The 26,095-nt window shown below is 37.3% G+C and overlaps 1 protein-coding gene across 7 annotated transcripts in view; it reads left to right on the forward strand.

The window, feature by feature from the left end:
* The window catches only part of CAB39L (calcium binding protein 39 like), a 247,816-nt gene that overhangs the window by 155,942 nt on the left and 65,779 nt on the right, over positions 1-26,095 (forward strand). For all 7 annotated transcript variants that reach the window (XM_077158197.1, XM_077158199.1, XM_077158203.1 and 4 more), the window contains one exon: positions 12,874-12,992. In XM_077158197.1, the coding sequence (XP_077014312.1) occupies positions 12,874-12,992 (119 nt within the window). The remainder of the gene's footprint in view (positions 1-12,873; positions 12,993-26,095) is intronic.

Genomic DNA, 26,095 nt, shown 5'->3' on the forward strand with positions numbered 1-26,095 from the left:
TGCTTTTTTCTTTCTTTGCTTTGTATATATGTTATATTATACAATAAAAAAGTAAAAAATATATATATATGTACTTTCATTTTTCTGAACATCTTAAGACCCATATTATGAAGTTGTTTTGGATAGTCCTGTTATTTGTAATTCCTTGGGTGTGAAATTCATTATCTGCTTTCTCTCTTGTGATGGAGGGTTTCTTTGCAGGCTTTTTACCCTTCTGTGAATGAGTTCTTCTCCATTAGAAACTTCTGAATGTGTTCTATCTGTTGAGGGAAGTACATTTGTACATTCAAGTAATTTAGCATCAATATGGTACCGTGTCCCACTTCGTACCTGACACTTTCCACTTCCCATTCCCCAGTTCCCAAATGTGGCCATCGTAAACTGCATCAGTAATTTTGACATTGTTGCCGTGTATAATGTTGTAATATATATTATAGACAATCATAGACAATTCAACTATAAGATAATTCTGTTTTAAGCATTCCACCAACTACAGATTTACAGTATTTTCACGATGGAAGCAGGTATTAGTGGCATTATTAGTTTTTGCAGAAAGGTGTCATGAATCTGTATGGGCTGGCAGCAACTTTCCTTCTCAAGCCTGAAGTCTGCATGTAACTAGTGACAGCCTGATAAAAATCTCCTGACTTCAAAACTCAGTCTAATCATAGAATTCTTCCCTCTCTCCTCCCCCTACTCTTCCTCCCTACCCCTCACCTATCTTTTTTGTCTCTTGGCCCCTTGGTTCATAAATAGCACTGGTACAGCCCCTTCTGGATTGAGTCCTTTGAGTACAAGGAAAGTGTTTCCCATACCCAGCACCATGTCAATTGGTTGGTTGGTTGAATGAACAAATGTATATAGGAATGATGGAATGAGAGATGAAAGCAGATGATAGACAAGTAAAGGAATTGAAGAAAAGGAGGGTGTCCTGAGATTATACAATAGTATGTCACTTTTCTTGGGGAGTTAGGACATTGTCTAAAAGATAATTCAAACTGCTTTGAGTGATATGTCATTTTAGTAAGTGAATAATTTCTCATGGGGTTTTTTTGAAGAATATCATAATCATCTGTAAAATTTCTGGCATGCTTTCATAATAGGAAGAAAAAATATTATTTTAGGGAAATGCTATAGCTTTTGCCAAGTAATCCAGAAAGATGGAACTTTTGCTTGGAAAACACCTTAACAGGTTTTTGTTTGGTTGGTTGTTTGTTTCCAGTTATGAGAGGTAAAGACTGTAGGCAGTGTCTAGAAGGAAAAGACTGAAAGAAAAATAAAGTGACAGAAATTTGAGAAATGCCCTGTTTTTGGCTAAGGTTGATAATAGTGGGTAATAGAAGAGAGATAGGAGAGGGTTTGGAGTTGAGGGAGAGAGAAGGCTCCAAAATCTTGGTAGAAGAAAGAGGCTTAAGGATAGGGTGATCAGGAAGCCTGAGAAACTTTTAATAATGTTATGTAGAACTCACTTTGAAGTTGTTTTCTACAGTGTGCTATAATCACCCTTTGTTACCTTTAAACCTTCAATACACCAATTAGGTATTATTACTAGACTTTGAAAAATGAAAGAGGAGTGGTTTTCCACACTTGGGATAGAACAGGGTACTGAGAAAATAACCAGTTTCAGGAAGCCTGACAATAAACAGGGGTTGAGAATAGCTGGGAGCAGGGATTTGGAATCCAGGGATGATAGTGGTGGTCGCCAGAGGTGATAGCTTAGCTTGGGTAGCCTGGACTAACTCAGGAATCCATGTGACAATCCTATTTCCACTTCAGGAATCCAGAGAAAGGTGGCCCCTTGGGGTGGGGAGAGTACTTGAGGATACTGCTTTTAGGTATATAAGGGCAAGTTCGGAGGCAGACTTTGAGGTTAAAATTGTTTTAAAAATAATAATAAAACCAATCTCATTACTTTATAGTCATAAATTTCATCTAATCCTTTAAGCCTTAAAGTTATTAACTGAAAAGGACCACTTCGGCATCTTATTACGAGATTAAAAAAATAATTCGTGGCTGGAGTTGCAAGGCTTCTGATTTTGTAGGCTCGTGATCAAACTCAGAGCTGTGGTTTTTGAGGTTTGGCCACCATTCAAGACACAGCTTTAGACTCTTTGATGTTTTGAAACGCCATGTGATAAGCGCTCAAAGGATGAAGTTTTACTGCATTTAAGAGTCAATGCCTTCATTTTAAAAGCGTATGTGCCTTGCATAACTGGGGTGAATACAAAGTCAGCAGTTTGACCTGAATAAGACGGTAGCTCAAAGAAACAGAAAGCCTTCTACTGTGGTAACTTAATCTCTAATGATTATTTCTTGCTATGTTAAAAAAAAAAATCAGAAAAACAAACACTTCAGGATCAGCTTCTCATAAGCCATTTTATGGTCCTGTGTTTTTGAGAATTTCCTTCTCTGCCCAAATCTGTTTTGTGCCCTGGCCCTGACTGAATGGATCATTCACATTTGGTTTTATTATGGCAAAAATGAGACAGAAATCATGAAGCCTTATGGTAAAAATATTGACTGTGCTTCATGCATTTAACACTTTTAAAAGTTTACTTTGTGTATAGGGCTAGATTCTATTTGGTCTTGATTCTGTTTTGTTTGATTGTTTATATATTTTGGGTCAGTCGTAGACAAATTAAGTCAAAGAATTTACTGTCTCGGTATCATATAAAATAAATTGCTCGGTATCATATAAAATAAACTACCCTTTTAAATCAATGAATATAAACTTTAGAAATATTTATCCTATAATTTATAAGTGGTTAAAAAATGGTATTTGGCATCGGGCTTTTAATCGGAGGTGTAAACTGTTGTTAATTGTTTGTATTCCCACCATAAAAATTAGGACAATGACCGTTTTAGCTTGACCTTACCACAGTGTTTAAGAAATGTAACCTGCTGTAAAGATAAAGACTGCTCACGACAGGTATAATGTACAAAATGTTTTGTCTGCTCAGCCCCTTTGCTTTCCAGAGTTTCTTCCTCCTTCCCCTTCCACATGGTTGTGTGGAAGGAAACATACTGTCAACTTGGCAATCCTCACTCCTACCCCCAGCAGTGGACCTCTCATCAAAGCAGGGCCAAGGTAGATCTGCCAGAATTCTGGAACTAGAACTGAGACAGAACTACACTCGCTTATAGCAGGTGAAAAGTGTTAGCTAGAGATGCTCCATCTGTACCAGTCATGGTTCTCTCGAGAAACAAACCAATAGGAGATATGTGCGTGTGTGAACCATATCTCTATATTATATTATATAAAAGGCTCTGTTGGGCGGGCCACAGTGGCTCAGCAGGCAGTTCTTGCCTGCCATGCTGGAGAGCTGGGTTTGATTCCCAATGCCTGCCCATGCCAAAAAAAAAAGGCTATGCATATATGTATTAGGTGTACACACACACACACACACACACACGCTCACACTGTATAGATACTCCATTTATTTCAGGGAATTGGCTGAAGTCTGTGGGGAAGGCCAGCAGGCTGGGAACTGGGGTAGGAGTTGATGCTGGGGAAGGCCAGGCAGGCTTTCTTCTCCAGGAAACCTGCTTTTGCTTTAAAGGCCTTCAGCTGCTTAGATAAGGCCCACCTACTTTACTGAGAGTAATCTCCTTAGAGTTAAGCACATGCACAAAACATCTTTACAGCAACACCTAGATTAGTATTCACTTAAATAACTTGCTTCTGTAGCCTAGCCAAGTTGATGCATAAAACCAATCATTCACCATCAGTGGCCACTTTACCCCACCCCCCACCCCACGTAGACTAAAGAAGTTAGAGGAAGCAGCCTCCAGAGGAGGAGAGAAGAGTGAAAAAGGTACACAGAGAGAAACAGAGAGAGCTCTGAATGAAATTTATGTAATATGTGGATTTCGTTCTTTTAAAAAAAAAATTTAAAGCAACTAATTCTGAGTTAGACTGTGCTTAGGTTCTCTGAGACTTTCCAGTATCTGTAAATTAGTTTAATTTGAATTTCAGTTCTCTGCAAAAGAAATCTTGCTAATCCATCCAGTGACCTCTCCTTCAGAAAGCTCTATTCATCTGGTTCTGCTTCTGAAATTCAGGATATGTTTACCTTCCCCACCACAACCCCCCTCCTAACACCAGCAAAACAGAAAGGGCCATGACTCCAACTACTACAGTTTTTGTCCATTAAAAAGAAATTAAGGTCTAATTTGCGAACACTAACAATGAGTATCAAAACACTCTTTTGATATACCGGTCTGTGATATAAAACAATTCCATCACACCCCAAAGTTCTCCCATGCCCCTTTTTAACAACCCCTTTTCCTATCCCCTGCTACTACTAGCAACCCCTGATATGTTATCTGTCTTGTAGTTTGGCTTTGCAAAAATGTCGTGTAAGTGCAATCGAATAGATAACAGTCTGGCTTCTTCCACTTAGCATAATGCAGTTGAGACTCATCTATGTTTGTTGCAAGTATCAGGAATTTGTTTCTTTTTATTGCCAAGTGGTATTTCATTGCATGGGTATACCAGAGATCATTGATCCATCCACCAGCTGAGGGATATTTGGGGCAAGTTCAGTTTTTAGCAATTATAAATAAAGCCACTATAACTATTTGTGCCCAATTGTTTGTGTGAACATAGGTTTTCATTTCATCTAGGTAAATACGTAGGAGTGGGATTGTTAGATTATGACAGTTTTTTTCTTTTTTTTTTTAATTTTAGCCGTTCTTATTGTGTGTGTGGTATCTCGTTGTGGTTTTATTGGTGTTTCCTCAAGGGCTAATGATGTTCAGCATCTTTTTTTTTTTTTTAACTTTTTTAGTGGCAATATTTATGTAATTCAAAATCTCCCATTTTTGCCACTTTCACATGTACAATTCAATGGTATAAATTACATACATAGGGCAGGCCACGGTGGCTCAGTGGTAGAGTGCTCGCCTGCTATGCCCAGAGACTTGGGTTTGGTTCCCGGTGCCTGCCCATGAAAAAAAAAAAAAATTACACACGTAATATTGAGCTACCATCACAAACATCCATTACCCAAACCTTTTCATCACCTCAAATAGAAACTGTGCACCCATTACACAATAATGCCCCCTTTCCCCTTTCTGGCTTTTGGTAACCTGTGATCTACTATCTGTCTCTATGAATTTCCTTATTCTAGGTATTTCATGTAAGTGAGATCATACTATATGTATCTTTTTTGTCTCTGGCTTATTTTACTCAACATGTTTTCTTCAGATTCATCCATGCTGTAGAATGAATCAGAACTTTATTCTTTTTTTTTTCAGCTGAACAATATTCCATTGTGTGTATATACCACATTTTATTTATCCATTCATCTTTCGATGGACACTTGGGTTGCTTCCACCATTGGGTATTGTGAGCATTGCTGCTGTAAACATTGGTTTGCAAATATCTTTTTAGGTCCTTCCTTTCACTTTTTTGAGTGTACTAGAAGTGGGATTGTGAGGTCATAAGATAATTCTATTCAACTTTCAGAGGAACTGCCAAACTGATTTCCACAGTGCTGTCTTGTACCATTTTACAATCCCACTAACAGTGTATAAGGGTTCCAGCTTCTCCACATCCTCACCAACACTTGCCATTTTCTGTTTTTTTTTTAATGATAACCATCCTAGTGGGTGTGATGTGGTTTCTTGTTGTGGTTTTGATTTACATTGCCGAGATGGCCAGTGATATTGAGTATCTTTAAGTGTGCTTATTGCCCACCAATATATCTTCTTTTGTGAAGTGTTAATTGAAATGTTTTGCCTTCTTTTATGAGGCTGTTAATTCTGAGACATCTTTATATATTCCGGATGCAAGCCAATGGCTGCAATTTTAAAGTGGATGCCTTTGCCTCCTGTCCTTTCTGTTTTGAGTAAGGAACATCCCGTACCAGTAACTCCTTCTGATTGCTGTGATTGTAGCCATCACTTACTTCTTCCCTCTTTTCTCTTCTCTTATTTGATTCCAGTTATCTCATTCATTCATTCAATAAATAATTGCTGTGCATCTCATGTCAGGACTGACCTTTTGAATCTTGCAGCTAACACAAGTACTTCTTCAGATTTGAGATCTGATCACCTTGGAATTGCTGGCTAATTGCAGACATTTTGGTCATTTCTGGATGTTGTTTCTTTGTCGTTAAAGGTGTTTCAAAAGTCTTTCTTTTGTTTTCTGGCTACTTCTGAGTCCAGCTTGAGATCTGGCAGGCTGAGGGTTCCAGAAGACTGGTTTTGAAATAATTAAGGGTTTACGCCAGTTAAATTTAGTATAATGAGTAGATAAAGACTGCATATAATGTGGAGACCACTATTCATCATCTTGTACCTGTTTCATTTTTCTTTAATCTTTTTCATCCTAGTTCTTTCTTCTCTTTGGGAAGCTGTCCTTGGTAAGAGAAAGTGGTTTTCTTATCCACAGGGGACTTCCTTGCCTTTGCACACATTTGCTAATGAACTAGAAGAATGCTTTCCTCTGTGTAGAAGTTGGACAGAGTTCTGTGGTGCCTCATTTCTCCTGTTCACTGGAATGCCTTATGGAAATCTTCTTGTGGCATTTTACTGGAAAGTATGAAAAACATGCTCTGACATTTAAAAGAGGGCTGGTATTTATTCTGCAGTATCACACTGGCATCTAGAAAGATTTGAATAAAGCAGATGATTTCATTTTAAATTTCATTTGTATTTACAGCTCTACCTCTTTTGTACAATAAATATATTCTTTAACATCTATATAAATAACCTCCATGTGGTATGAACATTTTTTAGTACTTTAAATTTATAAGAGCAACTATTTCGGAAGTATCCTTTTAAACTGAAGATTTGCCTTTTACTTTTCTGTTAAAATTTCAATTTTATATTGAATTTTATTTCCTTTTTATTGGGATAGATTATGTATTCATATACCATATAATCATCCAAAGTGTACAATCAGTGGTTTGCATATTGCTATGCATTCTTCACAATCTATTTTTGAACATTTTCATTACTCCAAAAAAATTTTTTTAAGTCAGAATAAAGATAAAAGTAAAAAAGAACACTCAAAACATACCATATCGTCCAATCCCCTATTGTTTATTAATTTTTTGTCCTTTTTTTTCTTATTCATTTGTTCATATACTGGATAAAGTCACAAGGTTTCACAATCACACAGACACACCTTAGCAGCTCTATAGCTATTCAGTCATCTTCAGGAAGCAAGGCTATTGGATTTCAGTTCAACAGTTTCAAGTATTTCCCTCTTGCTACTCCAATACAACAAAACCTGAACAGGAATATCAATGTATTGCATAAGAATAACCTCCAAAATGACCTCATGACTCTAGTTGAAATCTCTAAGCCACTGAAACTTTATTTTGTTTCATTTCTCTTTCCCCTTTCGGTCAAGAAGGCTTTCTATCACATGTTGCCAAAGCCAGATTCATTCCTGGGAGTCATGTCTGTAATGGGGAGGACAGTGGGTTCACCTGCACAGTTGTCATAGAGAGAGATATCACATCTGAGCAACAAAAGAGGTTCTCTGGGGTAACTCTTAGGCATATTCATAAGTAGGCTTAGCTTCTCCTCTTCAGAACTAAGTTTCACAAGGGCAAGCCCCAGGATTGAGGGCCTGGCCCATCAAATTGGCATTTCCCAAAGATTGCAAGAATGTTAGGCTTTCTCCAGGTGGGGAAGTTTAATATTTCTACCTTTTTCCAATCCTTCAAGGGGACTTTGTAAATACTTTTTAATCTTTTGCCCATGTGATTATGGTGTTCAACTAAGCTGACCATACAAGTTAGACTAGATAGTGTGTTACTGAAAATATAAATTTTGCATCAAATAAACATCTCTTCATTTGGCCCTACACAGAAGTTGAAGTTTTAAAATACAGCCAGTATCAGCCTTTGCCCTTTAGTCTGATTTACCTTAGTCCTACCTAGACCACCTTCATTCATATCTCTAATTGAAGTCTGATCACTTTTTCAGCTTCTTTAACAGTTGACGTATGGGATAATGCTGACTCTCAGAGCTGCAGAACTCTCAGAGGTCTCAGGTATCACACAGATACCCAAAGTTCCAGAGGATGAATGATGAGGTTATACACAAAAAGTTCAACATCTCAGAATTTAGAAATAACAGTTACAACTCAGGAATAGATGTGACTGCTGTAAGAGCTTACAATCTAAGAACTTTTACAATAAGCCTTCCCCTGATAACCTATGCGCTCAAATTCATTTATCAGATTTTGCACATTATACTTGGCCCATATTAATGAGGCATTATAATATTTTTTTCTTTTTGCTTCTGGCTTATTTTACTCAACATACTGTCCTCAAGTTTCATTCACCTCATTGCAAGCCTCATACCTTCATTCCTTCTTGCAGATGCTCAGTAGTCCATTGTATATATACCCCACAGTTCCCCCTTCCATTCCTCAACTGATGTACCTTTAGAACTCCTCCATCCATTGTAAATTGTGAACACTGCCACCGTAAACACCAGTGTGCAAATGTCCATTCCTGTTCCAGCTCTTAATTCCTCCAAGTATACGCCTAACAGGAAGATATATAGTTTAGTTTCCCATGTACCTAATTTTTATCCTACTGTTCCCTTTGTCCTTTCTCTTTCTCTCCATTTTTCTCTTGTTTCCACCCATCTTTATTTCTTTTCATGAAATAAAGTGAAAACGGTGGATATCTATTTGTATTTCTTACATTTATATCATTGCCATAATTTTGATATTCCAGTTTCTAATTTCTATCAGTGAGGTATACCATAATTTCCTTAATGATTCCTCACTCTGGACATGTTGATTGTTTCTAACTCTTTATTACTACAGCTATTATAAAGATCTTTGTGCCTGAAACTATTTTCTGTATTCAGGATTTTTATTTAGAATTATTTTCTTAGGCTACATTTTAGTGGAATTGTAGGAAATCAATCCTAGAATTGTATTGCTACATTGCTTTATATCCCCAGCAATCAATGATAAGGAAATTCTTCATTTCACTGAATCAGTATTGAATTTTATTATTTAAAAAAAAATTCTGAATAAAAAAAGTGAAGTTTTTTAAATCAACCTTTTTATTTTGAAATAAATGTAGATTGGTATGTGGCTGTAAGAAAAAGTACAGAGAGAGACCAGGTACCTTTTACCCAGTTCCCCTCAGTATTAACATCTTGCAGAACTGTGTTACAATATCACCATCAGGATCTTGAAATTGATACAGACAAGATATAAAATATTTCTGTAAAAATCTCTTGGTTGTTCTTTTATAGCCACATCCAACCACCTCTCTTACACCCATCTTTACCCCATCCCTGAACCCTGGCAACTGCTAACCTGTTCTTCATTTCGCTAATTTTCTCATGTCAAGAATGTTATGTAAATGGAAACTTATAGCATGTAATCTTTGGGGACTGGCTCTTTTTCACTCAGCATAATTCCCTTGAGACTTATCCAAATTGTTGTATATATTGATGATTTGTTCTTTTTTGCTGAGTTATTATTTTTGAATAATAAACCATGGCATGGATATGCCAAACAGTTTGTTTAACCATTCTCCTGTTGAAGGGCATATGAGTTGTTTCCAGCATTTGTCTATTATGAATAAAGCTTCTATGAACATCATGTGTAGTTATTACATGAATAGAAGTTTTCATTTCTCTGTGATAAGTGCCAAGAGTACAGTTGGTGAGTTGTATGGTTTTTAGTTTTTTAAGTTTTTAATTTTTTAAGAAGCTGCCCAGCTGTTTTCCAAATTGACTACCATTTTACGCTCCACCGGCAATATATAAGTGGTCCAATTTCTCTGCATCCTCACCAGCATTTGTTGTTGATGCTATTTTTTCTTTTAGTCATTCTTATAGATGAGTAGTGATATCTCATTGTGGTTTTGATTTACATATCCCTAATGGTGTGCGATTGTGAATCTCTTTTCATGTGCTTATGTCTATCCTCTTTGGTGAAATATCTTTTGTCCAGTTTCTAATTGGATTTTTCTTTTTTTAGTTTTGAAATTTGAGAGTTCTTTGCCTATCTTAAATTCTAGTCTTTTGTTAGATATTTGGTTTGCAACATTTTCTCCCAGTCTGTAGCTTGTCTTTTCATCTTCTTAATAGTCTTTTGTAGAAAAAAGGTATAAATTTTGATGAAATCCAATTTATAAATTTTTCCCTTTATGGATTGTGGTTTGCTGTCATATCCGAGAACTCATTGTATAGCCCTAGTTCCTGAAGATTTTCTTCTATATTTTTTACTTAAAGTTTCATATTTCACATTAAAGTTTGTGATCTATTTTGAGTTAATTTTTAATAAGGTGAATGATAGCCTTTAACATTTTTTCTCTGTATTATTATTCTTAATTGGTACTAGTCCATATTTTATGTGACTAGTAGTTTCATTGAATAATTAATTAAATAATCACATGTGTCTTCTCTTCATTTGGGATTTTAGTTCTTTGACTGTCCCTGTAGTGTTAAAAAATGCCACATTAATAGATAAGAGAGATCAGCATCCCATGTTTGTGATAAGGGATTTATGAAATCGCTGTTCCTGTAAAGTGATAAATCAGTCCAGTAAATACTTACAAAGTATATACTATATTCTGAACCCTAATATGGCATTAACACCTGGCCTGGGTACTTGAGAGCTATGGTGTGATGATAGAGCCAAAACTCATTCATTTCAATGCACCGTGCTAAAGATTTTGAGTCAGTTTAGTATGATGAGTCAGAACCCAAGCTCTGGATTACCTCAGCCTGGGATGGAGTCCTGGCTCCTCTATAACCCATCGGGGTAAGATAGACTCACTAATTCTTGATTTCCTTATTTATACCATGTGCACTACAGGGTTGTTGTGAGGACTGGACAGAATGTACACTCAAAGCATAAGTGCCTGGCACAGAATGGGCACTCAATAACTGTTAGCTTCTATGAAAGTGGTGGAGGTGGAGGTGGAGGTAGTAGAAGAAGAGAAGGTCCTGACTGATGTAAACACAAGATGCTGTAGTACAGAGAGGGATATTATACCAGAAGAGAATACTCCTGAACTGGGACTTAAAGGAAGAGTAAAAGTTAGCTAGAAAAAGAATAGAAAGAAAAGTATTCAGGGCAAAGAGAATAGCATGGACAAAGGAGGAAACAGGATATGAGAACCATTAGTACAGCAATTTTGGTATTAATAGAACTTGAAGTAGGAATTGGAAAGGGACGGATAGCTGTAAAGACAAGGTCATGGAAGGCTTTGAATTTTTTCCTAAGCAAAGGGGAAGCACAGAGAAGTTTAAGGGGACAGAATGGCCTAGACTGCTTGACATTTTTAGCTAGCTTACCCTTCAGTGTGAGGGATGGTTTGAAATGGAGAGCGTAACTGGAGGAAGCTCTTCAATAGTTTTGTTGCACTATGAAGACCAGAAGCAGAGCAAATAGTGATAAGAGAGTGGAATGCCATTCTTGTCTTTTTCTTCCATAAAATACACTTCCAGGCCAGAGCTTCTTTTGTAGAACCAATCCAGACTCAGGTTGTCAGCTGCATAAGAGTGGACGCTCCCTGAGGGCTCTAAGAAGCCCTCTCTGAGGCTGACTCTGATTCCTCTGACTGAGGCTACTAACACTGAATGGTCCCTTCTATTCCTTTAGGCTAGATGTGATTTCTTACCAGCCCCTAAGTCAAACATATCCTCCTAATAGAAAGCTCACTTAAGAAAAAAAAATTAAGGTACCAAGAGGAAAGGAGGTTGGTAAAATGAAGGGAGAAAGTTACCAATGTATATGAAAAAGGAATTTGATTCTAACCTACATAATTTTACTAAAATTGTAACTTTATTTTCTTTGTCTATTTTCCCTCATTTATGCAGGTTTGAAAGTGTTCATTTTTTTCTTGACTTCAGTTTTGTCACATCCACTAGTATTTTATATCCTTTTGTGCCTTTTTGTTTATTACTGTGAGAAATGGACCTCCAGTTGGTCAAATTTCCTGCTGTACAAATCCTTTGGGAAAGTCCTGCATCCGTTTTGTAGAGTCTTTGTTGAATTGAAAGCACAACTCATTATAAAGATATATGAAAAGAGTAAATTATGTAATGTTTTTGCTAAAAAAGAATAGTGCTATTTCTGACATATATGTCAGCTTTATTGACCTACACATACCAGGCAATTTTCCCATTAAAGGTTTACAATTCAGGATACCAACATGAACAAGATTCTTCCACAAATTGGCTCATAAAATAAACTAGAAAAATCTGAAGCTGGCTTAGGAGGAGCTACAGCTTATACTGTATATGCTGTAAAGCATATGAATCTTCCTGAGCTACCCGATTATTAACAGTGATGACATCAATTTAGAAATGCCATACCTGCCCTCTTTTTTTTTTTTGACACACCTGCTGTCTTTTACATAAAGAAATTAAGAAGGCTATTCCCAGGTAAAATTCAGGGGAAAAGTCATCTAAGTTTATTTTGGAGTTGCTTACCAAAAATAGAGGAGGAAAGTCGTGACTTTGGTCCTTGCATTAAAGTCAAGGTGCTGTAGAGAAGCTGTGTAAAGTCAGAATGTGAACTTCACCGCTACTTTTCTTGCTCAGTGATTTTAAAGAAATCTAGTAGTTCCAGTGTGATTTTTTTTTCTTCTTTCCTAACTTGCACTCCTATGGCCACCTAAAACATGCCTCAATGTACTGCAACTTTGAAAAGTGTTTGAGATATTTCTTTTATTAGGTACAACCCAAAAGGTTGGTGTTTGGCATGGATCACAGTGCGGCATTCCTTACTTCTTTTATTTGTCGCAATTGTTATTTGAAGAACCAAATATGTATTGCCTGAAAACATTATGGATTCTTCTCTTAGTTTAAAAAAAACTCCAAGGTAACTGGGGGGGAAATGTGCAATTCAATGGTTGTTTGTTTCTTTAACAGGGAAAAAAAGATGTGACCCAGATATTTAACAACATCCTGAGAAGACAGATAGGTACTCGGAGTCCAACAGTGGAGTACATCAGTGCGCATCCTCATATCCTGTTTATGCTCCTCAGAGGGTAGGTCCAAGCTTAGAATAGTTGTTAAAAGTAAGCAGCCTTAGCCGCACTTGAGCTGTGAATGGTAAAGATATTTGCCGTGTTTGAGGTCAGCCCTCCAGATCTCTGTTCACTTAGGCTGCAGCCAAATCCTTTCTTAGCGCCTTTTTATTTCTAAATAAAGCACTTATTGACTATCTTTCCTCCACTTTTCTGTTATTTCTGTCTCTTTCCATTATTGGATTGCTATGCTTCCCAGCTTTTCCTTTTCCTAGCTGCCGTTTCATGAGACTGACTCCCTTACTACACATAATTGTGTGCACACACACACAATTATTCCACTCTGAAGGACCTAAATACAGATATAGGAATTATTCCAGGGGCTTGCATCTGCCAAAGTGACATCCTTCTCCTTGGGATAGGGTAAATACTACTGTATTCACATGGGCCATTAGGGAGCCAAGAAATTAAAGTCACGCTTAGGGTAGCAGAATCTCTGTGTTATTTTTCACATATACTTATTTACAAATGTTTTTTGGGCATTTGAGGCTCTTTTAATTCACGAGACCAGACATTGAAGTGTAGCAAGGCTTTGCTAAAGCAGACTGTCTTCTCCTTTCCTGCCTTTTCACTCCACCTGTTAAACCCAGAATGGCTCTTTCTATTCTGCAATGCTCTTCTTTTTGTTTTGTACCTCATCCAGCTCATCTGTATCCAATTCCCAATTCCTCCACTGTAATTTAGAAATACCATTCACCCAAAGGCAACCACTTTCATTTCCTTTATTTATTCATTTGATATTTACCACTACGTTATTAAATAGCAAATTTATACTATTCCTTTGATTTAGCAGTTTTAAACATTATTTTTGAAATTTTCATATGCTAGATGATAATTTTTTTTTTAGTTAGAGACATTGTAGATTTAAAGATCATGCAGAAAATACAGAGTTCCCATTTACCTGTCCCAGTTTTTAACATTTTGCATTAGTGTGGGAACTTTGTTAGAATTGACGAGAGAACTTTATTATAATTATACTATTACTATAGTCCATAGTTTACATTGGGGTTCACTGTTGTGTTGTACAATCCTCAAACAAGTCTATAGAAATATCCAATCTAAGGCATCCAGGGAAAGATGCCTTGGTTCAAGAAGACCTATAAAGTTCACGGTTTCTCTCTCAAGTGTAAGGGCACATGGCGAACACAGTCAGAGCTTCTCTCTCATCTGGAAAGGCACATGGCGAACATGGTCAGGGTTCCTCTCTCATCTGGAAGGACACATGGCGAACACAGCGTCACCTGCTAGCTTTCTCTCCTGGCTTCCTGTTTCTTGAAGCTCCCCAGGAGGCATTTTCCTTCTTCATCTCCAAAGGTTGCTGGCTGGTGGACTCTGCTTCACGTGGCTATGTCGTTCTGCTCTGCTCTCTCTGAATCTCTCATTCTCCAAAAATGTTTCCTCTTTTATAGGACTTATGAAACTAATCAAGACCCACCCAAATGGGTGGAGACACGCCTCCCCTAATCCAGTTTAATAACCACTCTTGATTGGGTTACGTCTCCAGGGAGATGATCTAATTACATACAGTCTTGAATAGGGATTATTCTGTTTTTACAAAGTGGATTTTGATTAAAACATGGCTTTTCTAGGGTACATACATCCTTTCAACCAGTACAACCACTTTCAGATATATAATTCAGTGATGTTAATTACATTCACAGCGTTGCATTGCCATCACATTATGCATTACCAAAATTTTTCCATTACCCAAACAGAAATTCTGCACTAATTAAGCATTGACTCCCCATTCTTTACCCCCACTCCACCCCCTGGTAACCTATATTCTAGTTTCTGGCTCTTTGAACTGCTTATTCTAATTATTTCCTTCTGTGAGTTCATACGCTATTTGTCCTTTTGTGTCTGGCTTACTTCTCTCAACATGATGTCTTCAAGCTTCATCCATGTTATATGTATCAGAACTCTGTTCCTTTTTTATATTAGGTTACTGTGATTACTGTTTTTTGGTGCACAATACTGTTTCTGCTGGGGAAGTGTGTCTTTTCATTTCAGGATGGGAAAGATACTTGTATTATGTATTGGGGCTGACTAAACTGCTCGAACAAACAGACCCCAAAATGGAATAGCTCAACCACAAAGTAAATTTATTTCTCACTTCATGTGGTGTTAGGTGTATGTCTCTGCCACATCAGTCATCCAGGAATCCAACTGATAGGGCTCTACCATGTTCGTCATGTCATTTCTAAGATCACATTGGTCATTCACTGCCATTTCAGCCACAAGAAGGTGAAAGTGCATGCAGGTTTTTTAATCAGGCCTGAAAGTGCCCCACATTACTCCCACACGCATTTCATATGTAGCACTTAGTCACATGGCCCCCTAATTCTTAAGGGAATCTGGGAAATGTAGACTGCTTATGTGCCCCAGAAGAAGGGAGAATGGATTTTTTTTGGTGAACAGCTCACTTATTGTTTCTTTTATAGTTTCCACCTTTCCATTTTCTGTTCTGACTTCCAGAACTCCTCTTATTAAAAGTTTTGGGGTATAATGATCTATACGTCTGTTAGGTCTGATTTATTTATCACATTGTTTAGGTTCTCTATTTCTTTATTGATCCTCTGTCTGGTTGTTCTATCTGTAGAGGTGGGTGGTGTATTGACATCTCCCACTATTATTGTTGAAACGTCTATTGCTCCCTTCAGTTTTGCCAATGTCTGTCTCATGTACTTTGGAGCTCCTTGATTGGGAATATGAACAATTAATGATTGTTATTTCTTCGTGGTGAATTGTCCCTTTTACTAATATGTAGTGTCCTTCCTTGTCTTTTATGACATCTTTACATTTAAAGTTTAGTTAGTCTGATATTAGTATAAAGTCTATTTTGTCTGATATTTGTTTTGATTATGGCTTGCATGGAACATCTTTTCCATCCTTTCACCTTCAGTCTGTTTGCATATTTGAGTATAAGATGAGTCTTTTTGTAAGCTACATATAGATGGATCATATTTTTGAATCCCTTCTGCCAATCTGTATCTTTTAATTGGTAATTTAGTCCATTAACATTCAAAGTTATTACTGTAAAGGCAGTTCTTGAATCTACCATCTTATCCTTTGGATTTTATTTGACAGATCAATATATTCTTTTCTGTTTCTCTTTTTTTATCCTTTAAGTTACCTTTACTGGTACTCTTCAACTCTGTGCCCTCCTCCAGACCTCTCTCTGCTGTCTTTTTTCCAGCTAACAGGACTTCCTTTAATATTTCTTGTTAACAAATTCTCTTAGCATGTTTATCTGTGAAATTTTAAATTTCTCCCTCTTTTTTTAATTTAAATTTAAAATTTTTAATTTTTTATATGTATTCACAAACTATGTAATCATACAAAGTGTACACTCAGTGGTTCATAGTATCAACAAATAGCAGTGCATTTATCATCACAATCAACTTTTTGTCTGTGTGTGTGAGAAACAACATATATACAAAAAAACAATAAATTTTAGAGCACATTGTAGCAATTAGTTATAAAACACATTTCAGAATTTGACATGGGTTACAGTTCCACAATTTTAGATTTTTACTTCTAGCTGCTCTAAGATACTGGAGACTGAAATAAATATCAATATAATGATTCAGCACTCATATTCATTTGTTAAACCCTACCTTCTCTGTATAACTCTACCATCACCTTTGATCTCTCTCCTACTCTTTAAGGGTATTTGGGCTATGCGCATTCCAGCTTTTTCATGTTGGAAGGGGCTGTTGATAAAATGGGATTTGGGGTTGGAACTAGTTGACGTTCTGGAGAGGCTGACCCCTCTGCATTTCAGGACTTATCTGGTCCAGGGATCCATCTGATCTCTCCTTCACTTTTTTTTTTTTCTGCGTGGGCAGGCACTGGGAATTGAATCCCGGTCTCTGGCATGGCAGTGAGTACTTTGCCTGCTAAGCGACCATGGCCCACTCTCTCCTTCACTTTTGAAGGACAACTTTGCTGGATAAAGAATTCTTGACTGGAAGTCTTTCTCTTTCAGAATCTTTCTACTGCCTTCTCACCTCCATTGTGCCTGTTGGGTAGTCCGAACTTAGTCTTATGTGGCTCCCCTTGTATGTGGTGAATTGTTTTTCTCTTGCTGCTTTCAAGACTTTCTATTTCTCTTCAGCATTTGGGAGTCTGATTTGTATGTGTCTTAGAAGGGGTCTATATGAATTTATTCTATTTGGGGTTCATTGGGCGTCTTTGATTTGCACATTTGTGTCTTTTATAAGGGTTGGGAAGTTTCCCCCAATATCTCCTGAGCTAATTTTCCTAGCCCTTTACTTTTCCCTTCTCCTTCTAGGACACTTACTATTCTTATATTCATGTGTTTCATGTTGTCCATCATTTCCCTGAAATCCACTTCCCATTTTTCTATCCTTTTTGTCATTTGTTCTTTTGTGCCTTTGAATTCAGTGGTCCTGTTTGCATATTCTTTCTTCTGCCTCTTTAAATCTGCTGTTGTGTGTCTCTAGTATATATATATATATATATATTTTTTTTTTAACATGGGCAGGCACCAGGAACCAAACCTGGGTCTCTGGCATGGCAGGTGAGAACTCTGCCTGCTGAGCCACCGTGACCCTCTAGTATATGTTTAATTCTAGTATATGTTTAATACAGTATCTTGCATCTCTGTGAGATCTGCTATTTTTCTATTTATTCTTTCAAATTCTTCTTTATGCTCTTCTTAAGTCTTCTTGATATCCTTTATGTCATCAGCCAACCCATTGCATTTCTTTAGGAGATTTGTATGAACATCTTTGATTAGTTGTTCCAAATTCTGTGTCTCCTCTGGTGCTTTAATTTGGTCATTTGGTTGGGCCATATCTGCCTGCATTTTTACATGCTTTGTGATTTTCTGTTGGCTTCAGGGCATTTGATTATCCTGATTAGGTTATTTTGAAAGTTAATTTCCCTTGCTCATCCAGGGTTTTGTATTTCCTTCACTTTGTGTTGAAGGTCACTTTTTCTCTTGATTTGTAATTCCCGACCAAACCAAGGCCTGAATCTCGTGCAGGAGATGCAGCTCTGCTTGAAGATCTGTTGAAAGCTAGACAGTTTGCCAGACTGTGCTTTCCATGTCTTCCCAGAAGATGGTGCCCTTGGGCCACCTCTTCTCCTCAGGTCCACGTCTCCCCTACCATGGCAACCAGCTGAGCAGAATGGAGACCCAGTGGAATTCCAACCAAGGCCACTGGTCTTGGTGCACACTGAAAACCACTAACCTTGGGGCAGGTAGGTAGGCAATGTGCACCTCAGCGGTGAATCCACTTGTAGGCCCGATGGGGAAAGGGAGCAGTAGCAGGACCAAACTAGTCTCTTTTGCCAGCCAGTTGTCAGACTGGCTCCACTCTGTGTCTCTCCTCCTTCCAAAAGGAGGATCCCCAGTCTCTGCCAAAACACCATGAGTCCACAGCCCCCTGTCTCAGGGGTCAGAAATAGGCACTGTGCAGTGGCTGGAAGGTTTCTGTGTGCATACAAACCAAATCTACTGGCTTCCAGGTTCCCTATAGGAACTTCTGGCTATGAAGCTAAGAGGGAAGATCGCCCAAGCTAGCTGCAGAGGCAGGCTGGACTGCAGGGGCATTCCATGCCTTTGGGACACACTCCTTCCTGCGTGCCATCACTCGCCCCAGGTGGAGTCATGATTGAGAACACTGACCCGTTCTCTCCATCTTAATTGCTCCCCTTTTTCATCCATCACCTCCCTGAATATTGTAGACGACCTTCTCTGGTCACTTGCACCCTGGAACTGCTGTCACAGTCATTTTTTTGTCATTTCTCTAGTTGTTCTATGAAGCAGGGGTAAACTCAGCCTATCCTATTCTGCCATCTTCCTGGAAGTCTCCTCTTACTCAAAGTTGAATGTCCTGGGTTGATTTCTTATCTCTTCTATTTGCTATCTCTTTGTTTTCTGTTTTACTTGTTGAAAGAGGTCCTTAATTTTATTTTCTATTTTATTTTCCCTTGAAGCGGGGAGGCCTCGGAGTAGCTACAGAGTGGGTTGAGAAAAGGAAGGGAATTTGAGATGCAATTCTGTAGGTTATGAATAGATAGTTTTGGACATATTAAAACTGAAACCTCTTAAGAACATTTTTTTTTATTTTTTTATTTTTTTTATTAATGGAAAGAAAAAAAAAAGAAATTAATACAACATTTAGAAATCATACCATTCTACATATGCACTCAGTAATTCTTAACATCATCACATAGATGCATGATCATTGTTTCTTAGTACATTTGTATTGGTTTAGAGGAACTAGCAACACAACAGAAAAAGATATAAAATGTTAATATAAAGAAAAGAAATAAAAGTAGTAATAATAGTAAAAAAACAACAACAACAAACAAACCAACAAGCAAACAAAAACAAAAAAAACCCTATAGCTCAGATGCAGCTTCATTCAGTATTTTAACATGATTACTTTACAATTAGGTATTATTGTGCTGTCCATTTTTGAGTTTTTGTATCTAGTCCTGTTGCACAGTCTGTATCCCTTCAGCTTCAATTACCCATTGTCTTACCCTGTTTCTAACTCCTGTTGGACTCTGTTACCAATGACATATTTCAAGTTTATTCTCGAATGTCCGTTCACATCAGTGGGACCATACAGTATTTGTCCTTTAGTTTTTGGCTGGATTCACTCAGCATAATATTCTCTAGGTCCATCCATGTTATTACATGGTTCATAAGTTTATCTTGTCTTAAAGCTGCATAATATTCCATCGTATGTATGTACCACAGTTTGTTTAGCCACTCTTCTGTTGATGGAGATTTTGGCTGTTTCCATCTCTTTGCAATTGTAAATAACCCTGCTATAAATATTGGTGTGCAAATGTCCGTTTGTGTCTTTGCCCTTAAGTCCTTTGAGTAGATACCTAGCAATGGTATTGCTGGGTCGTATGGCAATTCTATATTCAGCTTTTTGAGGAACCGCCAAACTGCCTTCCACAGTGGTTGCACCCTTTGACATTCCCACCAACAGTGGATAAGTGTGCCTCTTTCTCCACATCCTCTCCAGCACTTGTCATTTTCTGTTTTGTTGATAATGGCCATTCTGGTGGGTGTGAGATGATATCTCATTGTGGTTTTGATTTGCATTTCTCTAATGGCCAGGGACATTGAGCATCTCTTCATGTGCCTCTTGGCCATCCGTATTTCTTCTTCTGGTAGGTGTCTGTTCAAGTCTTTTTCCCATTTTGTAATTGGGTTGGCTGTCTTTTTGTTGTTGTTGAGTTGGACAATCTCTTTATAAATTCTGGATACTAGACCTTTATCTGATATGTCATTTCCAAATATTGTCTCCCATTGTGTAGGCTGTCTTTCTACTTTCTTGATGAAGTTCTTTGATGCACAAAAGTGTTTAATTTTGAGGAGCTCCCATTTATTTATTTCCTTCTTCAGTGTTCTTGCTTTAGGTTTAAGGTCCATAAAACCACCTCCAGTTGTAAGATCCATAAGATATCTCCCAACATTTTCCTCTAACTGTTTTATGGTCTTAGACCTAATGTTTAGATCTTTGATCCATTTTGAGTTAACTTTTGTATAGGGTGTGAGAGATGGGTCTTCTTTCATTCTTTTGCATATGGATATCCAGTTCTCTAGGCACCATTTATTGAAGAGACTGTTCTGTCCCAGGTGAGCATTTTTGATACTGGTTTATGCATCTTTGTTTGTGACTTTGTAAACCTTGTGGGGCCTTGAATTACTCTTCAAATTAGGATTACATATAAAGTTTATGGACTGTGAACAATATATTATTATCTTTATCATTTAAAATGTGTTTACAAATTATTCACCTTCTAAACAAATGTGAGCTTGAACTAGAGCTCTTCCTTATATTTAAAACATGAACTCTTGATTCTATTCATATTTATTTACCAGTGATGCTATTTTCATGGATCATTTGCAATATTTATATGTCAAAAGCTATTTTTTTCTGTGTTAAGAAAAGCTGTAAATAGCTTCCATTTTCCTAATATTATGTGGGAAAAATAATTTTGAATTGTTTGCCTGAAAAGCCACCTTCTTAATATACAGATTTTAAGTCTAAGATAGACTCCATTTTCATGTAATTTTAGCAAACAATAGAACAACAGGAATTCTGTAATCATAATGTGCTCAATTTGATTCATTAGGAAAGTTTTATAAAACATCTTTGCCTTTCTATTTCTTCTGAAAAATTAATATTTACTTTGTACAGCTAGAACTGCTTATTAACTCATTTATGAAATCCCTACAATAATAGTGATAGTAATAGTGGTAATAGCTGTTAACAGAAATTACTGCATTTTAGGTCCATCTACTTTTACATTTAATTTACTTAACAAAATAGTTCTGTAGGTGTTTTTATTATACCATTCGCTAGGTGGGGACACTGCAGCACAGGGAGGTTAACTAACTTACCTGAAGTCACATGGCTAGCAAGGTTCAGACCCAGGTGGTCTGGCCTCAGAGCCTGTGCTCTCAGGACTGTGCTATTCAGCTTCCTAGCCCCCAAGCAGCTATGGTTTACTGTGAGAATAGAGGCAACTCATTACAACTCAGTGTGGTCACTATTCTACTATATTCCGTGGGAGCTCAGCTAAAGGAGTCGTGACCTCTACTTGGGATGTAGAGATCAGAAATCAAGCAGATCTTGAAGTGGGAGAGTACCAAATAGGCAGAGGGTGAAGGGATTGGGTATCTCCTGTGCAAAGGCCCCAAGACATGAAAGTGCACGATATTTTTGGGAGTGACGAGAATTCTGATGTAGCAGGAGCCCAGTAAGACTGGAAGGGAGTGATGACAGATGAAGCTGGAAGTCTGAGGCCAGACGATGAAGAGCCCGCATTCTCCACCAATGCGTGAGAATGCCGTCTGTAGGCAATGAGGAGATGATGAGTTCTGGTGGTCATGTGGAAAATGGCTTGGAAGGTAGGAGACTGAGATTCCAGCTTTGATGCATCAAAGCAAGAAATGGTTAGGGCCAGAACTGTAGCAGTGTAATGGAAATGAAGAGAGCAAATATTTGAAAACATTTCAAATAATACATTCAAATAGCATGCTTATTATTGCAAAATCCAAACATTTTCGAAATGTATAATAGAGAAAGTAAGTAAACCCCATGATCCTTCCCAAAGAAACTGTTATGAACAATTTGGTGACTGCTCCTCTGGTTTTTATTCGCTGTTATGATGATTCTTTTGTTTTTTACCATCCTATTTTATAGCTACCATTTGTTATTGCTTGGTATATACCAGATACTGCACTCAATGACTTTATACTTATGTTAATTTCATCCTCCCGATAAAACCATGAGGACTAGGTATTATTGTTACCATTTTCCAGATGAGGAAATTGAAGCTCAGCGGTAGTAAGGATATTGGATATTGCTCAAGGTTTTGCAGCTAATAAGTCACAGAGCCAAGACTCTATTCCAGATCTGATTCTAAATCTCATATTTCTTTACTATTAAGATCTCCTTAATTAGATTTGAGGACCGTTCAGGTCTGAAAGGAGAGGGATTATTGATGATTTTAAGAATAGGGTAGAAAACAACATGCTCTAACTGGACCATCTGTGCCATAATCAGCTTTATCTATTACCATTTTCCAGTTTAGCATGTGAATACTAGGGATTTTGCCCTTTGTTAGAGGTCAGCATTTTTACTGGATCATCTTATGTTGTTACTTTGAAACTTGGATCATTATTTGATTGATGCATTAATATGCGTGTCAGACAAAAATGTTATTTGGAGCTCTGTTAATAATTGCTATATTTAACCTATGTTTATAATCATAAAAAATGAAAGACAGGAAGAAATTCATACTTGTCCATCAAGGAGAATCATCTGGATATGTATATGGGATCCAAAGCATGGTATGAAAGATTTGGAACCCAAGGTCTATGAAAAGATTATAAATAAGCACTTTCTCACTCTAAATGAATTTATTTCCCGGCCCAAATGACATTCCAGGGTACTGAAAGAACTTGAGGACTGCTCCCAATGATTCATGAAGAATCATGGTCCATGGAAGATGTTACAAAAGTCTAGTGTTAAAATAATCTATTTCTGAGTAAGAAAATAAAGACAAAAAATAAATAAATAATAGGGGGAGATAAGAGGTATGAGATGTTTTGGGTGTTCTTTTTTATTTTTATATTTTGGGGGAGTAATGAAAGTGTTCTAAAATTAATTGTGATGAACACACACTATATGATAATACTGTGAGCCATTAATTGTATACTTTGAATGAATATATCACAATAAAGTTGTATAAAGAAGAAAAAAATCATTTAAGGCTCTTCTTTGACACTGGTTCAGCTTATTCTAGACCTTTAGAATTGCCCATGTTTAACAGGGCTAGGTGCCCAGCCCACACAGGGTGCGTAGAATGACAAAGGGCTCTGGGGAGAGATTAAAAAAAAAGATGTCCAAACTTTTTGTTGGCCCCCTGAAGCTGCGCTTTTCCGGCCTGACCAGCAGATGGCCGTCTTTGACACCCAATTCCCTGAAGCCCTAAGGAGAGAGTGTGTTCTTATAATTTACCCAGTTTCTACCCCTAGTATGGGCAATGTTGAAACAGTAGCCATGGGGTTCCCTATCCTGGCAGTCTAGATTTACAATCTAGAGCTGGGGTCAGTGTTCCAAAGTTGCCAGTCAGAAGCCAAGCTAAGCACTCGTATTTTTGTGTGTGCACGCGTGTGCACACACACACACACACACATTTTGTTCCCAGAGAGGCAAGTATCCATGTGCCTCTTTGTCCACAGCAGCCAGCCACAGACCATACCGAGGCTGCTTACCATCAGGGTAGAGGATGGGCACCAGCCACTACTGCGGCTCAATTCACTCACAGTTTTTGTGCTGTAGCTTCTCAGTCTCCCTATCTTGCTCTTTCCTGGATGCTATCCAGTACCCCCCTGGCCTGTGGAGCCCCAGTAATATTATTAAAGATACTTTTTGCCTATCCACTAGCTGGTTTTAGAGGAGTATGTCCTTTGGCTCCGTACTCCGTCGTTTTCCCCAGAAGATTATAATTAATTATTTTTTATGTAAGCAAATGTTTCTAGATTAGAAATAAAAATTCTTGACTATCTTGAGGCTCTGTGTTTGTTGAATGGGATGTTACTAAAAGTTTTCCAAGTATTGACTAACATTGTTTGTTTCCAGCAATGATAGGAAAAAGTCATTCTTCCCCTTCTTTGTAATAAAATTTTTGTTCTTAAGAGGGAGATTGTTGTGCAGGATTTCTCCTTTAGCCATTTTCTTTGTGTTTTAGCTCACTGCTAGATAAGACAATTGTTCTCACATTTTGGCTTTCATTAAGATTTGAAAGTGCTCTTATGATACATGGTCTTTAATTGAATGAGCATGCCTTCTCCATGCTAACATAATTATAGTGCAGGCTATATGAGCTATGCTGTAAATCAAGAATTTTATACAATAACTGTATTTCTGGCTAATGTGCCCAACCTGATTTGTAAAATGATGGGTTCTAATGGAACCTCTAAAATTGGTTGTGGCTCTAAAGTTTTCATTTACTCTGATTTAAACATGAATTTTTGAGTTGACTTGAGATAAGGAAAGTATACTGGTAGTTTATTATAAATTAAGAAAAATTGGTAAGATGTTTGGGTGACAAAATTGCCTCCACTAGGAACAGATAATATGTTTGGGAATTCACCAAAATGGCTAAAGGACTATAATGTTTTCAACATTTTTTTCCTTTTTTAAAAAAAAATGCACGTTGATCCTGTAATCTATTAATTCTAGTTGAAGGTATCAAGTTACTTAGAAATGGCTGGATTTTATCCTAGAGAACATGCTGTAAGTCCAGAACCTCTAAAATTCTGAAGTCCACTGCAGTTTCTTTACTCTGTTATTATATTTCCTAAATTAAGTGTTTCATCTTTAAATAATAGCACCACAAACAGTATTAAAGAATAGGGCTATAGTACCTTATTTGTAATATAAAAAAATGCGCATCAACCAAAATGCTTAATAGTAGTGGCACTATATAAATAAACAATGGCATATTAACTAAATTAAGTAACAAAGATTGTGATTATTCAAAACTTTCACTTTGTTCCCAAGACCGTGACTTAATCTCCCCTCTTATGCTGAGCAATCCAGCTTTTCTCCTCTCCAGGTAAGAGATCCGTTGTTAACCAGAAACTCCTTCAATTCTCTGCCTTATGCCTACAAGTGAATCTGTTTATGCCTCTGTACACAGAGCTTTCATTTTATTTGAATGAGAGAAGAGTTTCTCTCTCTCTTTCCCCTGCAAAGCCCTTGGCCTCTGTGACCCCTCCTCTCCCATCTCACTTTTTCTTCTCCATCCTCCCAACTCCCTCACTCCAGGCTTCTTGCCCTCAACATAAGCAAATATTCAAGTCTCTTCTCCATCTGAAACGAAAATCTCTCTTTATCTTCTGCTCCCCTTCAGCTTCCATCCATAGTTCCCACAGAGCAACTAATGTATGCAAAGGAAATTTGCTTTTTATTGTAAATCAATACATGAATATAGTATATAACTTAGAAAATATAGAAAAATATAGTATAGTAAATGTCACCATATGTGCGCTCCCTAAGAGATGTATATTTCCTTCCAGTTTTCAAGTTCTGTGGAAACAGAGAATATGGCCCTGGTGCTGATGGTCAATTTCTCCTTCACCCTCTGTTCTTCTCTTAAATAGCTCTTAAACCTTACTCCACTGCCACTGCCTTAGTGCAATCTCTCATCATGATAGTGGCCTGATAAAATTCATGTATATTAAGTGTCAGTTTCACATAATAAGTAGCACTAGAGTGATAGTTTATTAAAGTAATCTATTAAGGATATTAGAGAGGATACTTAAAAGTAATCAAAGCATATTATTTAATATGTGTTACTTTTGCTAAAATAGATGCTAAAGTGTTATCTGTGTAGTTTTTTAAAAAGGTATTTTTTTGCTTTGTTTTTAATTTTTTTTTAACTGTAACGACATACAAACATGAACATTCTTACTATATAATAATTCCATTCTTGGTATATAATCAATAACCCACAATATCATCACATAGTTGTATATTCATCACCATGAT

The sequence above is a fragment of the Tamandua tetradactyla genome, chromosome 4 (assembly GCF_023851605.1).
Source record: "Tamandua tetradactyla isolate mTamTet1 chromosome 4, mTamTet1.pri, whole genome shotgun sequence".
NCBI classification, from domain to species: Eukaryota; Metazoa; Chordata; class Mammalia; order Pilosa; family Myrmecophagidae; genus Tamandua; species Tamandua tetradactyla.